A 15,876-nucleotide genomic window follows, 5' to 3' on the forward strand; every position below is an offset into this window, starting at 1 on the left:
TGAAGGGTGGGATATAAATCCAACTCTTTCTTTCTTTTTCTTTGAATCCAACAGGATACCCAGGTAAGTCAGCTGAGTGAAGGGGCCCTTGTTTCTTCCTTGGGCTAGACTGGAACTTCAAGCTCCGCTACGAATGTTTGAAATGCAGATAGGTGATGAGCGTAGGTAGGCAGTAATTCAGATAGGGGGTGGCATGGGGCATCTGTTACCGTCCTTAGTGACCCATTTGAGAAAGGTACCAAACGTCTCTGATGCAGCACAGGTGATGGAACAGCCCATGCGTACAGCCTTGTCCATGTACCAATGGCCGTCAAACTTAAAGCCTAGCAGAATGGGCAGGAGAAGGAAGGCAGACTAAATGCTGCACCAGGACTGCAGGACTGAGCTATGCGAACTGCATGGTCAAAGGAGGCATAAGGGCCAGAGCACCACCCTGGGGTGGTGAATAAGTCAGAACTCACCTGGGGTCTTCTTGGGGATTAGGAAAGGGAGGGGAGGGAAAGGGACCTGCTCCCCTGCCTGCTGCTCCTGTGCCATGACGAGCCCCTATCGAACTTGAGGTCACCGCAATCTGTAGGGACGGAATGCAGAACCCTAAAAGGGGGAGAGGGCCTGGAGGAGCAGGCGGGCCCTCGCTATGCCCAAGGCGGATGCATTGGCAGCAATGATGCTCGGGGCCGTAGCTGTGGGGGGCATCACTGGGCCAAGCCCCCTCACTTAACAGCCAAGCCCCACAAGTCCTGCTGCCAGGACCCCATTCTTTGGAATTAATTCAGTTAGGGTTAGGGTTAGGGTGGCAGAAAAAGTTCGGAGGCGGCTTCCCCCTCCCCTTGTCGTTTCGTTTCCTCCCTCTGTCTCCAGAGCCGCCAGGGATGGGGTGTGTGTGTGCGCGCAACTCCTGGGGAGGAGGGAGGAGCCCGGGCCAGAGGGCTTGGCTGAGCCACAAGCAGAGATCCGGCCTCAACGTGGCCAGGTCACAGTGGGGTCACTGCTTGAATCCAGGTAGTCCAGCTCAGCAGCGTAATGAATTCGGGCTTCTGTGAGTTCAGGGGCCAAGAGCTCTTATCTCCCCCACACACACACACCAACCGTATTTCCCCCCTCCTCTGGCTTTTGGGCTGCTTGATGTTGTTTTTCACATCCTCCTCACTCAGCACCTTTACTGATAGACGGGGGGGAGGGGGAGCTGCAAGGAACGGAGAAAATTGCTGAGCCAGTGGCACGGGAGAAGAAGTTGAACTGACTGGGAGTTTGGGCACCGAAAGGAGAACCGGAAGCCCTTTGACCCAGTTTCAAAAGACCTTTCCCTGCCTGTGCCGACAGAAATCACCTACTCCAATGTGCATTTGCCCCAAGAATGGCGGAGGCTGTTGTTAAGCCTGCAAAACGCAGATTATATTCAGCACAGTGATCACTTTCTGCTTCCCCTGCTCAGGAAGGACTCCGGTAGCCACAGTCCTTTACAACACTCGGAACAACCCCCCAGGACTTAGATTATAGTTTATTAGATTATAGACAAGTTCCCTGGCCAGCTACCGAAATTTTCTGGCTATGGGCATGATGCTGCTCCTTGGTTTGTGTGCTAATCCACTTGTTTTTGCCACTGGAACTGCTGGAGGATCAGGTGCTGCAAAATGGCTGTGAAGCATTAGAGCCCTGTGGGCACGAAGGCTTGGAGTGGGGGCTGAAATAAACAGTCAAAATTATGTTCAGACTTACATCTAGTGCACTGACATCTTCCCTAGTTAGACTTCCAGCAAACACACCAGGAGACATCATGCTTGAAGCTGACTTTTACCTTGGAAGAGTTGGCCTTGATTTGGGGCCCCACTGTTAACAGCTATCATGTATCATCATTAATGAGGTCCCATCTCGTTGTTTTTCTGTGAGATGCCCACTTGCAAAGGCCCCATCACAAAATGACAGTAGCTTCCCCAGTCAGCCATGGCTCTTGCCTTAAGAACATTACCATGTGGACAGTCAGGTGCCAACCTCACTCTGGGTAAGCCAGAATATTCAAATTAAGTTGTTATCACAGGCTGATTTTTTTTATTTCAAATTAAAACTGGGAATTCAGAGGGGGTGGCATATTTCTGGGAACACTGCTGCCATATACTCCCTGTAGGTACAGACCTGCATATGAATGTGAGCCGTAACATGAAAACAATGCATAGGAATTTACCTGTAGAAAATCCTGTTTTCTTGTGGCACTTTGTAAATTCTATATTAAAATAAGTAACCAAGGCATGTACGTAGTCATTCCGCTGAATCTGGAGACAAAATGCAGAAGTAAACGCCAAGTCCTCTGGCTTCACTGTATAAACATCCACTTCCTATATTAAGAGAGGAAAGCAGGGCATTTAGACAAGTCTCTATCACTATATCTAACTCTCAACCTGGAGTTAAATATATTTATACATTTGGAGACTAGAGCCATGAACAGATAAGACAGACCTTTCTATGCTTCAGGTGTGCAGAAAATTCTTTAATCTTAAAAGAAACAAACAAAAAAACTTCATGGAAGGATTTTTTTTAAAACCCAAGTGATAAAAGGAGTGTCTGTAGCTTTAAGAAATGGCCATCGCTCAGCAGCCCCAACAGCAGGCTTTGCTTCTGCCAGCGAAAGGCAGGGTAGAGGGCAGGGCCCTTTCTGGGACTGTACTGGCCATTGAGGGAAGTCTCACTGGGGACAGGGTGAGCAGCAGGCTTGCTAGCACCCACCTTGCATGACGTCCCAAGGCCCAGCTGCTTTCTACTGTTCAACAGCAGCCACTCCACAAAGGCAGAGTGTGGTGTAGTGGTTCAAGTTTCAGATTAGGATGTGGGAGATCAGGTTTGAATCCCTGTTCTGCTGTGGAAGTTCACTGGGTGACTTTGAGCCACTCACAGTGTGGCTGTGAGGAAAATGATGTAAGCTGGGTGGAGAAAGGTGGAATATAAATCATAGAATCATAGAGTTGGAAGGGACCTGCAGGGTCATCTAGTCCAACCCCATGCACAGGGCAGGAAATCCACAAATACCTCCCCCTCCACACCTGCAGTGACTGCTTTTCCACGCCCAGAAGATGACGAAAATCCTTCAGGATCACTGGAGGCCAAACCGGCCTGGAGAAAAAGCAGTTCCTGACCCCAAAGTGGCCATCAGCATTTCCCTGGGCGTGTCAGAAAGGGCCACAAGAACTAAGCACTGAGTCAACCCTTCCTGCCCTCCCTCTCATGATCTGCCTAAATGGCAGGAATGGGGGGGATAGATAATGGGGGGAACAGATAAAATGTTGGTTGTTTTGTGGATGTGAAGGAGAGAAGAGAGCAGGGAGAAGTGAGGATATGGGGGTTGGCCGAAGTAGGGGGAAAGGAAATAGTGTGGGGAGGGGAAATGGGAAAGTGACGTACCCCCTGCACGTCCTTGCAGGTTACCCACAGTGCCACTGGGCCAATGGTTTCCAGGGGAGAGGCTGCTGGGGGAGGGAAGGAAGGAAAGCTGGAAAAAAGGGGGCAGACAAATATAGGTTGGCTGGTAGGAAAGAAGGAAGGAGGGAAAGGGGAGAGGATGCCAAATGTTTTTTGGGAAAGGGAAAAAGGGAAAGAGGACGTAGTGGAGGAGGGGGAAATGAGATGCCCCCTGCAAGTCCCTGCGTGTCCTGCACTTGTATCTTTTCTTTACTAACTGAAGGGCATAAGCCAGTAGGCAGGCTTCTTTTTGTTTTGTTTTAGTAATTCAGAAATGGAGCTGAGTAGGCATCGTTGCAGATTTCGGCACAGGGAGGGCCTAATATTTACCACAAGGCCACAACCTGCTTTTCAATGCTTTTATAAGGGAATATGGAGTTCATTATAACCCATTAGCTCGTTCTAACGACAGCCACCCCAAGTGTAATGTCCTTTGTTCTGAAACATGGCATGAGGCAGACGATGGCCTCCCCAAAATGGTGCCCCTGAGTAATTCATTGTGGCTTGTGCGAAACTGCTTCCTAATGGATTGTATCCAGAGTTCATAATTAAGGTACTTTCTTTATTACCCAGCTCAGCAATCTACACAAGATTCTGCAGGGAAACAACACTATATTTGAAATGTGTAAAATCATAGAATCACACAGAATTAGAAGGGGCCATATACGGGGTTTTTTTCTGGTTTGATGTGGTGTTTTCAGCTGCGTCTCAGGAGAACTCTTCCGAAGACGTGCTGAGCCACCCTGTTTCGGAGGGTCTGTGTTATGTATGGAATGATTGTATATAGAGCTTGAGTCTGATGTAAGGTATTGAAAACCAACCAGGGAAGTTCCGGAGGGAAGCAAAGTGATTGGTCTTTATTTACAATATCTGATTGGATGTTATCTGACATGGGGGCGTGGCTTGCCAAGCCCGGACTGTTTAAAAAGGAGCCTGTTGCTCTGTTGTTTGTCTCGTTCTGTTTCTTCTGACTTTGTTGAATAAAGCTGTTATCACTGTTCACTTGCTGCCTCGAGTCTCATATTCAACAGTCTGGAACCTGCCAAACCCTAAGCACTCTGAAGAGAACCCTTTGCTCCTCTGGGAGTGGATGCCATAATTTATGGCTGCTAGCTACATGCTCCAGAATTAACAGCCTGGACTTTTAAGACTGGAAACTGCTGCCTGTAACTTCTCCACTTTGAACTGTGCCTAAGATAACCTCTTTTGACTTTTCTCTAATTGCGGACCCAGCTGCATTGCTTAGAAGGATCTGGAGGGGAGGGGAGGGGGAGTTTGGCAGACGACCCCCCCCCATCAAGAATTTTGAGTGTAGAGATGAAGCTATTTTAATTGGAACACTCTCTGGGTATTAAGACACTCAGAAGAGGTGAGTGAACAGGAGGATTTGCCTCTGGATGTTCATTTAATCAGGAATAAGCACTTTTTTCGGCTTTGAAGATTTCCCACATTGCCTACAGTGTTGGATTACAAATTAATTTTGACAGTCCTTTATTCTCTTTGTACTTTTTGACTTTGTACTTTTTTTTTACTTACCCGTGCTTTGCTGTGGTATTTAAGTTCCGTAAACCGAGTTATAATACTGATGATGTGGAGTAGGAAATGTGACATTTGTTGTAGGAATTCTAATGGAGAAGACTGCAGTGTAAGAAATGAAGTGAGACATACATACTTTTTCTCTCTCTCCCGAAGGACCTCTCTGTAGACCACACGGGTGGTTCTGCCCTCAGGTGCTGGGATCACCAGGCTGCTTGGTGAGCTCACTCTGGAGCAGGCCACATAGGCCCATTTAAGAAGCAGTCGTCTGTTAAGTCAACTCCTGCCACTTGCCTCTCTACTTATGTTCCTGGATTGTTTTGCTCATATGGAGACAGTGTTGTCCTGAGCAAGCTCAGGGTGATCTCGCTGAGCCTTTGCAACTCAGTGCACTGCAGGAGTGCTATGTGCAAATGTCTTTGCCACATTCCTAAGTTGCCTCCCCCTTGTAGAGTTGGTGTATCTGGCTCGATGTTTGCCAGGAGCTTTCTTGGGGGGCAGTAAGAGGTGTGAGGGGGAGTTGATGTGAGGGAGTGGTGATGTGGTGGACATTTCTTCAGGTTCGTGAGGGAGGCATGCATCAAAATGGCTCCTAGAAAGGTCGTTTACTATCTCCCCATGAACATTCATTAACTCAATTGCCATGCTGGCTTTTTTGAAAAATGTCTGTTCAGGAGTCTTGAATCACTGATTTCTGTAACTGTCCTCAACTGTCTGCAGTCTCTTTTAACTGCACTCAGAGGGAGGTGAGTGCAAGAGGCAGATTTTACCTCAGAACTCTGAGCTACACAGTTGACCAATGGGGGGTGTGTGGCAAGGAGGCCAGGCGCATGGGAAACAATTGGGGGAACACATTTTGCCCCTTTTTTACCCCCTTAGGGGTCATATTTCTCAGAAATCTCTTTGTGGGAGGGTTGACGTCATGGTAGGAATGCACTCCCCTTATTTTGGGTTTCTTTGTACAGGCGTTTGGCCTGGTCATTGAATTGGGGGAGGGCATGCCCGCCCCCCCCTTTTTTTTTACAAAATTGCCTCTCATTTATGTTACATTTAAGAAGTGGGACATAACTACGTATTCAAAACACCATCTGAGCAATCAGATACTAAGCAAGTTCATACGAACCTGATGAAGTACCCTGGCCCTGCTCCTACATCTGACAGACACCTGCCTGTCAGGTGTTGGGGGGAGTGTGTTTAAAGGCAACAGGGAAGCTGGGCCAGCAGCAGTGCTATGGAAATCCTGCTGAGCAAACCTCCCCGATGGCTGTAAGCATCCCACCTCCTCTCCTACACTTGACAGGCAGCTGCCTGTCCCGTGTAGGAGGAGGAGGGTGGAGGAGGAGTATTAGAAGCCATTGTGGATGCTGGGCTGGCAGGATCACTAAGGCATTACTGCTGGGGGGGGGCTCCCTGGTAGCTTTACGCACCCTGAAACTTCTGCTGCTAAAGGCACAATTGCAAACTGTTCCGGTAAGAAAGAAAGGTGGGAGATGGGTAATGAAGCCAAGGTAGCTGAGCAAGGAACTCTCTAAAGTGCTGAGACTAAAAAGGGAAATGTAAAGGAAATGGAAGGAGGGTCAGATTACTGAGGGTGAGTACAAGAAGCAGAATTGAATCTGTAGGGATGGTGTCAGAAAGGCTAAAGCGCAGATGGAGCTGAGGCTCGTAAGGGATGCTAAAAATAAGAAGAAAGGTTTCTATGCCTGTGTTCGTAGCAAAAAGAAGTACAGGGATGGGGTAAGCTCATTGCTAGGGGAAGACGGTCAAGTCTTAACAAGGGATGAAGACAAAGTGGAATTACTCAACTCTCACTTTGCATCGGTCTTTAACCATAAGGTGAGCTGTATACAAACTGAAGAATGCAGGGCATATGAAGGAAGGAGGAACTACCAGTCCAGAGTAAGTAAGGAAATGGTTAGAGAGCATCTAGCTGCCTTAAATACTTTCAGATCTCCAGGACCGGACGGCTTGCATCCCAGGGTGCTAAAAGAAATTGCAGATGTTATTTCAGAGCCTCTGGCTCTAATCTTTCAGATGTCCTGGAGTACTGGTGTTGTGCCGGAAGACTGGGGAAGAGTGAATGTTGTCCCAATCTTCAATAAGGGGAAAAAGACGGACCCAGGAAATTACAGGCCTGTCAATTTGACATCAATACCTGGAAAAATTCTAGAGCAGATTATTAAACGCTCTGTTTGTGAGCACCTTGAACGGAATGAGTTAATTGGTAATAGCCAGCATGGGTTTATCAAGAATAAGTCATGCCAGACCAACCTTATCGCCTTTTAAGACTAAAATGGTTGACTCTGGCAATGCTGTGGATATAGATTTCAGTAAAGCATTCAACAAAGTTTCCCATGATATCCTTGAGGATAAGCTATTAAGTGTGGCCTGGATGGTTCAACCGTTGGATGGATTCATGGTTGGTTGAAAAATCGTACCCAACAAGTGCTCATAAATGGATCTGCGTCTACATGGAGGGAAGTCCTAGGCCTGGTGTTGTTCAATGTTTTTATAAATGACCCGGAGGAAGACATAGAGGGGATGCTTATCAAATTTGCAGATGACACAAAGCTGGGTGGGATTGCTAATTTTGAAGATGATAGAGTCAGGATTCAAAATGATCTAGATAGGTTGGAACAGTGGGCTGAGACAAATAAAATGAATTTCGCTGGACAGCCTGGAACGCATTGGCCTGTCGCTGCCCCAGACCCAAGGGGCTCTTTTGTCGAGGAGCCGGTGCAGTGGCTCCGCGACCGTAGCTTTGTGGGGCAGGAAGGAATGATAAAAGTTCAGTAGCCCCAAGAAGGCCTGAAGTTCTGGTTTGGACATGAGGGCTGGCGCATTGACGATGGCGCTCACCTTGTCTGGGGCCGGATGGATGCCTTGCGCATCTACAGAGAACCCCAGGAACTTGACCCTTGGAACTCCCAGAAAGCATTTTTCCCTCTTGACCTTGAGCCCAGCTGCTTGAAATCATTGCAGGACTGTGTGCAATAATCCTCCTAGGTGGGTGCGGTGATTAAAACATTGTCGAAGAAGGGCTGTACCCTGGGAATCCCTTTCCGCACCCGTAACGCACCCCTGTGCATCACAATTGTCTGAGCTTCTGCCATTGCATTGTCAACCGGGAGCCTGAGCTAAGTCCAGCTTACCAAAGACCTTGGCGCCCACCAGAGCAGCCAGGACATGGCTGACCACTGGGATCGGATATGCGTGGTCTTGTAGAGCCTTGTTTATTGTACATTTATAGTCCATGCAGACGCGCACGTACCTGTTGGGCATTACTGGAATCACAATTGGGGCTTGCCATGCGGCTTGGGGTACCAGTTTCAAAACTCCTTGGGCCACCAGCCTATCCAACTCTGCGTCGATCTTAGGTTAAAGAGCAAATGGTGCGTGCCTGGCCTTCGGCCTTATGGGTTTAGTTGTAGCAACACTGGGGGTCCAGTGTAACGGTCGAGCGTCCCATCAAATACCACCAGGAACTCGTCACACACTGCCTGGAAGTCTTTGGTGGCCACGTGGTGCACCCCGGTTACCCTGAACCCTAGTGAAGTGAGCCACACAAGTCCTATGAGGCTCATATGACTGCCCCTCACTACCAGCAGGTCCTAAAGTCCATCAAATTGCCTGTACTGCACTTGGAACTTTCCCTCCCCCAGGATGGACACCTCGTTTTTGGAAAAGTCCCATAGGGTGATACCAACAGGCCGCAGGGGAGAACCCCCATTGGGGCAGAGCCTGTGGAACGTGTCCTCTGAGATAATTGAGATGGAGGACCCAGTATCTAGCTCCATTGAGCAGGGGCTTCCCTCGAGTAAGACTGTGACCATAATTTTGTCGGGGGTCTCCTGGGGCAAGTTCAATACCTGTTGCTGCTGGACAGAGGTGGTGTGTAGCTCCGCGGAGTGTGTCGATGTTGGGGTAGCCGGTGGTCGCCTCCCACTTCCTGTCGAGTGGCATGCATGGGCGACGTGACCAACCTTCCCACAGGTCCGCCACGTGGCATCTCTGAAACAGCAGGATCTCCACTTGTGAGGGTCCCCACAGCTGGCGCACAGTGTTGCTGGTGTGCATTCAGTGGTGCAGCATAAAATGGAGCAGCAGGGGTCACGGCGTCCTGGTCATGGTAGTTGCAGTACCTCTTCACTGTCAGATGCGTCGGAAGTAGATGAAACGGTGGCCTGGTGCGCAGTTGTGGCCTGGCGGTTGGTCTTCCGGTGGCTGCCCTCCCTTCCCAAATGCTGCCACCGCTTGGAGTGCCTTTTGGAGGTCTACGTTCGCTTGGCCGGCGATCTTGTGGAGGAGCTTCTCATCCCTGAGGCTGAACACAAAACAGTCTAGGAGTGCTTCCTCGAGTATGACGAACTCACAATGGAGGGTCAGTTTGCGCAGGGCAGCCACGTAAGCCGAGGCCGGTCTGCCGGGCCTTTGGTTCATCTAGAAGAATTCCATGCGGCGAGTCATGTGGGTGGGCTTGTGTGCGAAGTGGTCTGTGAGCACCTTGATGAGACCATTGAAGGTGGCAAGCTTTAGCGTGGTCGGTGCACTGAGGCTCTGGGCCAGCTCCAGGGTATCGATCCCCCAGGAGCTGAGCAGGAGAGCCTTCTTTTTTGCTGCATCATCAATGCCTTGGAATTCCACGAAATAGGTTAGGCGTTCCGCCCAGGATTCCCACTTTTCTGGGTGAGTGGGGTCGAATTCCGGCAGGATTCCTGGAGCGGCAGCCATTGTCTTTGGAGTGGTGCGATGCTCGGTGCTCAGGGGCTCGGTGTGCACTGCAGTGTTGGTTGAAGCCGGCTTGCTCATCAGGATCCCACCTTCATCACCAGTGAAATATACTGGGTTCAGACACATTCAAGTGATAAGCTCATAGTTTATTAGTGATTCAGCAAGAGAAAGAAGACTGAGAAACCCCTGGCTGAAGCCGGGTATTTATGCCTGAAAAAGGTTACACCCAAAACACACCCCACTCCCAACTATAGGCTATTTACACTACATTGTTTCCCAACTGGGTTACTCTAGGATCCCTGTCACTCTACTGGTCCATTCTAGGATCCTAGCAAGCTATTGTTATGCAGCTAAGCTCAGCTCACTCAGTCATCAGTCAAACCAAAATTGCACGCTCAAAATAATACAGCAACACAAAAACTGTTCCTCATCTTGATTGAGATGAAAGAGACAGAGACGTGTGTGCCAAACAAAAACTAGCAGAACCACCAGAAATAATGAAGCTAATCTGCATGTCTGTAATGTTGTAACTATCTTCTTTGCAGGGGTGGGAGGTGAGAAGATGAGAGCCAATGATGAAGGGCAGATGTTAGCACCTAAGCCTCCTCCTCTTAGGCAGTGAGGACCAGGGTGGACAGAACCTCCTCCCTCTCACTTTCTGAGACTTTTCCAGGTGTGTATGTTTCTCTGAACCTAAACAGCATGATAAAAAGTAGAGACAAAAGTCCGCATGGTCAAAGCAATGGTATTCCCAGTAGTCATGTATGGCTGCGAGAGTTGGACCATAAGGAAGGCCGAGCGCCGAAGAATAGATTCTTTTGAATTATGGTGCTGGAGAAGGCTCTTGAGAGTCCCTTGGACTGCCAGGAGATCAAATCAGTCAATCCTAAAAGAAATCAACCCTGACTGTTCCCTGGAAGGCCAGATAATGAAACTGAAGCTCAAATACTTTGGCCACCCAATGAGAAGGGAGCACTCACTGGAGAAGACCCTGATGCTGGGAAAGATTGAAGGTCAAAGAAGACGGGGACAGCAAAGGATGAGATGGTTAGACAGTGTCATAGATGCAACGAACATGAAATTGAGCCAACTTCAGAGGACGGCGGAAGACAGGAGGGCCTGGCGTGATCTGGTCCATGGGGTCATGAAGAATCGGACTCAACTGTGCGACTGAACAACAACAATAATAATGTTTCTCTGTGTTTTGCCCTTGGTTCTGCCAAAACAAACAAAAAGCCTGCTGGGATTCTCTGGTTTGACATTGGTTTTGTTGAGCTTCAGAAAGCCCCTCCGCCCAATTTGTGCTGCTGGAATTCTCTGGTTTGACATAGGTTCAGATGGGCTTGCAAAAGTGCCCCCTCACCTGTGCTTAAGAGTGCTCTGCTGGGCTTCTGCATATTGCCCTTAGTTCTGAAAAAAACCTCTGTTATGTATTGGTTCTGTTGGGCTTGCAAGAGTACCCCCTCCCATGCTCGTAATTTTGGATTGACATTAGTTCTATTGGGATTGCCACACTGCTTGTGGTTCTGCATGGATTCCTGGGATCTCCTCTGGTTCTTTTGGGCTGTTTTTAGTTCTTGGCATGGGAGGCATTGACCAGTAATTTCTGCAAGCTAGCCTCTTTGCTTTTGTGCTGGAGGAAAAAAAGGCTGCTTTCCCTCCACTGGGAACAATGGAGGATGGATGGGGGCACCTTCTTTGGAGGCCCAAAAAATTGGAACCCCCAGATCCAATCTTTCTAAAACATAAGGATTCATCTGAGGACAGGCACCAGCAGGTCTGCTGCAAATCATCTATCTCAAAAAAACAGCCCCCCCGCCACGTTCCATATAGGCTATAATAGATTTGAAAAAAATTATGTCGTCCCCCCCAGAAACCTGAATCCTAATATTATCCTGATATTGGAATTTGAGGATATTGGAATTACTGATATTTTCCCGGTCCAATATACTAAATCCAAAAAATACTGAATTTTTTAATGCACACCCTTAATTATTAGCTCACCCTTCTTCCAAGGAGCTCAGGACAGTTTATTTCAGTCCCCTTCCCCCCCCCATTTTACCTTCATACAAACCCTGTGAGGTAGGCCAGGTTGAGACTGAACTCACCCAGTGAGCTTTATGGGTGAACGATGATTTGGCACTGGATCTCCTACTCTAATCATGCTGAATTCATGATGCATGTTAGCAACCAGGACAAAACTTTGCCTTCATGAAAAATGTCAGAGATCCTTCAAGAAAAGCCAAGTTTATACTTTATAAAGCACCAAACCTTTATTAAACAGGCATTGGTCACCACTTGCTTTGGGTCTACAATGTCCACCAATGGCTCCTTCATGGCAACATCCCTGATGCATGTCATGTCAAAACCGTATACATTCTCCCACCCTGTTAATTAAATGAAAGAGTCAAAGGTCAGTAAGAATGAAAAGGAATAATTTGTTATTCATATAAGAACCAAACTGAATGAAACATTGATGGTCCGGACTGATTTTCCATCAGTATATACTTCTCTGGGGCTGCGGTGGCTCAAGTGGTTAAGACGCTGAACTGCAGACCGGAAGGTCGGTAGTTCAGCAGTTCGAGACCCGAGTGCTGCATGATGGAGTGAGCTCCCGTCTCTGGTCCCAGCTCCTGCCAACCTAGCAGTTCAAAAACAAGAAATTGCAAGTACATAATAGGTACCGCTTCGGTGGGAAGGTAACAACGTTCCATGCGCCTTGGCGTCTAGTCATGCCAGCCACATGACCAAGGAAATGTCTTTGGATGGCGCTGGCTCTTCGGCTTGGAAACAGAGATGAGCACCGCATCCCTAGAGTCGGATTCGACTGGTTTTTGAGCAAGCCTGCCTGGTCACTGTGACTGCCCATGCTGCTTGTTCTTCCTCCTTTCCACTGGCCGCCCGCTTGTGTGGGCGATTTGATGCTGCCACATCCACGGCTGTCTCCTCTCCTGCCATTCCAGCCTTCCGGGGCCCCTGCAGAGCCCCTGCCGGCCATCGTGTGTCTCTGAGGCTTCTGCTCTCGCAGCCCCTGCTAGTTGCTTCCCCCTCGGGTGAGGCTCCTGAGGCCGGGGACCTCCTTGCCCTCTTGTCTTGGTTTTCAGTGGCTGCCATTGTCCCCGGTGGCATCAACTGGCAGACAGATTTGAGTGGCCACGGAGCACATCATTCCGTTCACTATAAGAGCCCCGGGAGGACAGATCATGTCTTCGCCTAACTAGGCAGATTTACTTATATATTTATTTATTTCTATTTATAGCCCGCCCGCCCTCGTATAGAGGGCTCAGGGCGGGGAACAACATTTCCAATAACAGCTTTCACCGTCAGGTTAAAATATTTAAGACTTAAAAGAATTAAAACAAGCTTAATAATTTTACAATGCTGCAATAGCCATTGGAAAAACAACACTAGGACAGTAACAGCTGGGGAAACAATGGCTTTGATAGGAATAAAGAAAGAATGTCTGCACAGTCCCAAGTCTTTTCTGAGATGCATTTCTACCCCACTGAAATTGCCGTTTTCAAGTGGAAAATGGACATTAGAGGCTATTCAGTGCAGCCCCGAGAAACTGCCTAATAGCAAGCGACTTCAGTTAAGAAGTGGCACATTTCTATTTCGAAATGTACAGGAAGAGTGTACAACCTGGGTACTCACAGTGAATTTTGAAGTCCTTGTACTGTCTGTCTTCAATTGCTACCATATACAAAGAAGCCCGGTCTGGAAACATGTGCCCTCCAGGTTTCTGTTGATGAATTGTGGGGAAATGGATCTTGTAATCTATTCACCTGACAAAGACATCACATTTTGAACTCCACACACAAAACACCCTATTGGCAGCCCTCCCGCCTGGCGTGTCGTTATGTTGTTTTGTGAGATTTTGTGTTGGGGGAAAGGGCCCACTGGCCTCAGAATCAGGAGGGAACAGGATTGCCAGCACCATCTTCCACTTTCTCCTGTCGGATCCCTCTCTAGGGAGGCACATGCTGTCCTCCTCAGCCCCTTCCCAGCTGCCGTGAAAGGCGGCCTAGCAGGCTGTGCATATGGCCCCCGCAGCCCCTCTCCTCAGTTCGGGTTCCTCCTCTTGTGAGGGGCAGGGAACCACCCAGGGAGTGTCCGAGGCTGAGCCCTCCCTGCCTCTGGCCCACCCTAAGCGGCAAAGCTGTGGCAGTAGCGGGCTGGCCCCAAAGCCGTCTCCCTGAAGTGGACCTTTGAGCCATTCAGTTCAGGCAGCAAAACCACATTGCCAAATTACAATCCAGAACTGCAATAGCTTCTCCTTGGTTTATTAAAGCTTCCATGCAGACCTTTTACAAAGGCTCAGTCACAGCTAATACTCTAATGATTAACTGTGTCTTGTGGTGATAATTAGAAGATAACATAATGCTTCACAAATCAGTGGCAATTCCCTCTGGCAAGAAGTGGGACATGTAAAACACTTACCAGCCATTTGTCTCTGGCAAAGATAACTGTGTTAAGCATGGACTCATAGAAAAGGCAGTAACCCATCCATTCACTGATGATGATGTCTACTTGGTTGACAGGCAACTCAACTTCTTCGACTTTACCCTTAAATATTGTGATTACTGGAAAAAGAACACACACAAAAAATAAATTTCACATAGTAGTATGCTCACCTAGTAATACTTTTCTTTTCTTTCATACTTTAGTTTTTGTTGAGTATATCTATCAGTCCACAAACACACATTAATTATCCATCTTATTGATGTACTCATTTTCCATTTTTAACAATCATAATAATCAAATGAAATAAAAAAAAATACACCTGAGGTTACTATTCCAACAGACTGAAATTTCTACTCTCATTTAATCTCTCTTCTTTTCATACGCCCCTATCTTACCTGTTTATGATTCCCGTCCAACTTCCCCATAACTTTTAGTTAATCCTAATACAACTCATAATCTACAGTTCATTTCTACCTCAATTACTACTATTTTTCTCCATCTTCTTCTGTACCTGAAAAGAAAAGTTGAAAGGGTTGCCTCCAATTATGGGTGCTATAGAGAACAACTCTACAGCGAGAGGTGAACCTCCCCTTTCCCTGTATTCGGAGGTCTTGGGGGGGTACACTCTTTGCCTCATTGCTATACCCTATTATTACACTAAAGACTCTAACCCTCTAATCAAACAATACACACTGATAACTATTCTTACTTAGACATGTTTAGAGTTCAAGTCTACTCTTGTCCTAATAAGTCTTACTTTCAATTGTTTCCCCCTACTTACACTATAGCCTAACTATCCACACCAGAGTATATTGTTCCCCTCACACCCCTCCTTCTTTCAATTTAATGACAGCCTCAATAAGTTTTTTACCCGTCATCTCATTATGTGCTATAAACGTTTTGTTATTTAAATTAACCATCAAATGGCCGGGTGCTAGCCATCTAGATGGTATTTTCTTTTCTCTCAATGTCTTTGCAATTTCACACAGTCTTTGTCTCGCAATCAGCACCTTTGGGATGACATCAGCATACAAAAACACGCATGTGTCTTCAAGGGGTAAACCTTGTTTTTCTTGAGCTATTTTGAAAAGTTTGTTTCTGATTTGTAGCTATTTGAATTTGATTATGATGTCTTGCGGAACGTCTGGGGGAGCTCTCTTTGAAACGTTAATTTGGAAAGCCGAGGTAATTATCTCTTCAGAGGTCTCTGTTACTCCCTCCGACCGAAGTGTCTGCAAAAACCATTTGTTTAGTTCCTCTTTAAGATGACCTGTTACACAGAAGTTTGAGGAAACTCCACGTAGTTTTGCTTTCCTTTCCGTTAACCTGGTCCCCTGAAGGATAATTGTATTTTTTGCCCATTTTTCAAACTCTTGTATCTCCGACAAATCATCAGCTGCTTTTTTAGTGATTTGAAGTGCAGATTCAGCTTTCTTCCCCATCACTTTCACAGTTGAAGTAAGTTCATCTAGTTTCTGATTTAATGGGTCAATGACGAGCTTGAGCTGAGCAAATTCCTTTCTTAATTGTCCAACATCAGAAGACAAAGCTTTTATCTCACTCTTAATCTCCTCCTTTATTTCTGTTAATGTCTATGTAATTGAAACATGATAGTTGTCAGAACCCACAGCCAACAACGTAGTACACACTTTCATAAAAGGTAATACTTTATTGAAGAGCTATAGATGCATTAAC

The 15,876-nt window shown here is 47.3% G+C and overlaps 1 protein-coding gene across 1 annotated transcript; it reads right to left on the reverse strand.

Moving 5' to 3' along the window:
* Nucleotides 1–209: 209 nt before the first annotated feature.
* On the reverse strand, nucleotides 210–15,059 carry LOC107125883 (protein arginine N-methyltransferase 8-like; the record flags this gene model as incomplete). Its single annotated transcript, XM_015429343.1, has 6 exons — nucleotides 15,053–15,059; nucleotides 14,158–14,300; nucleotides 13,372–13,459; nucleotides 11,989–12,104; nucleotides 2,183–2,333; nucleotides 210–323 (listed from the first exon to the last, which is right to left on the reverse strand). Coding segments are annotated over exons 1-6 (619 nt in total), but the record flags the coding sequence as incomplete, so codon positions are not given.
* Between the last annotated feature and the right edge of the window lie 817 nt (nucleotides 15,060–15,876).

This window comes from Gekko japonicus, unplaced genomic scaffold (assembly GCF_001447785.1).
Source record: "Gekko japonicus isolate JY-2015 unplaced genomic scaffold, Gekko_japonicus_V1.1 scaffold6879, whole genome shotgun sequence".
Taxonomy (NCBI): domain Eukaryota; kingdom Metazoa; phylum Chordata; class Lepidosauria; order Squamata; family Gekkonidae; genus Gekko; species Gekko japonicus.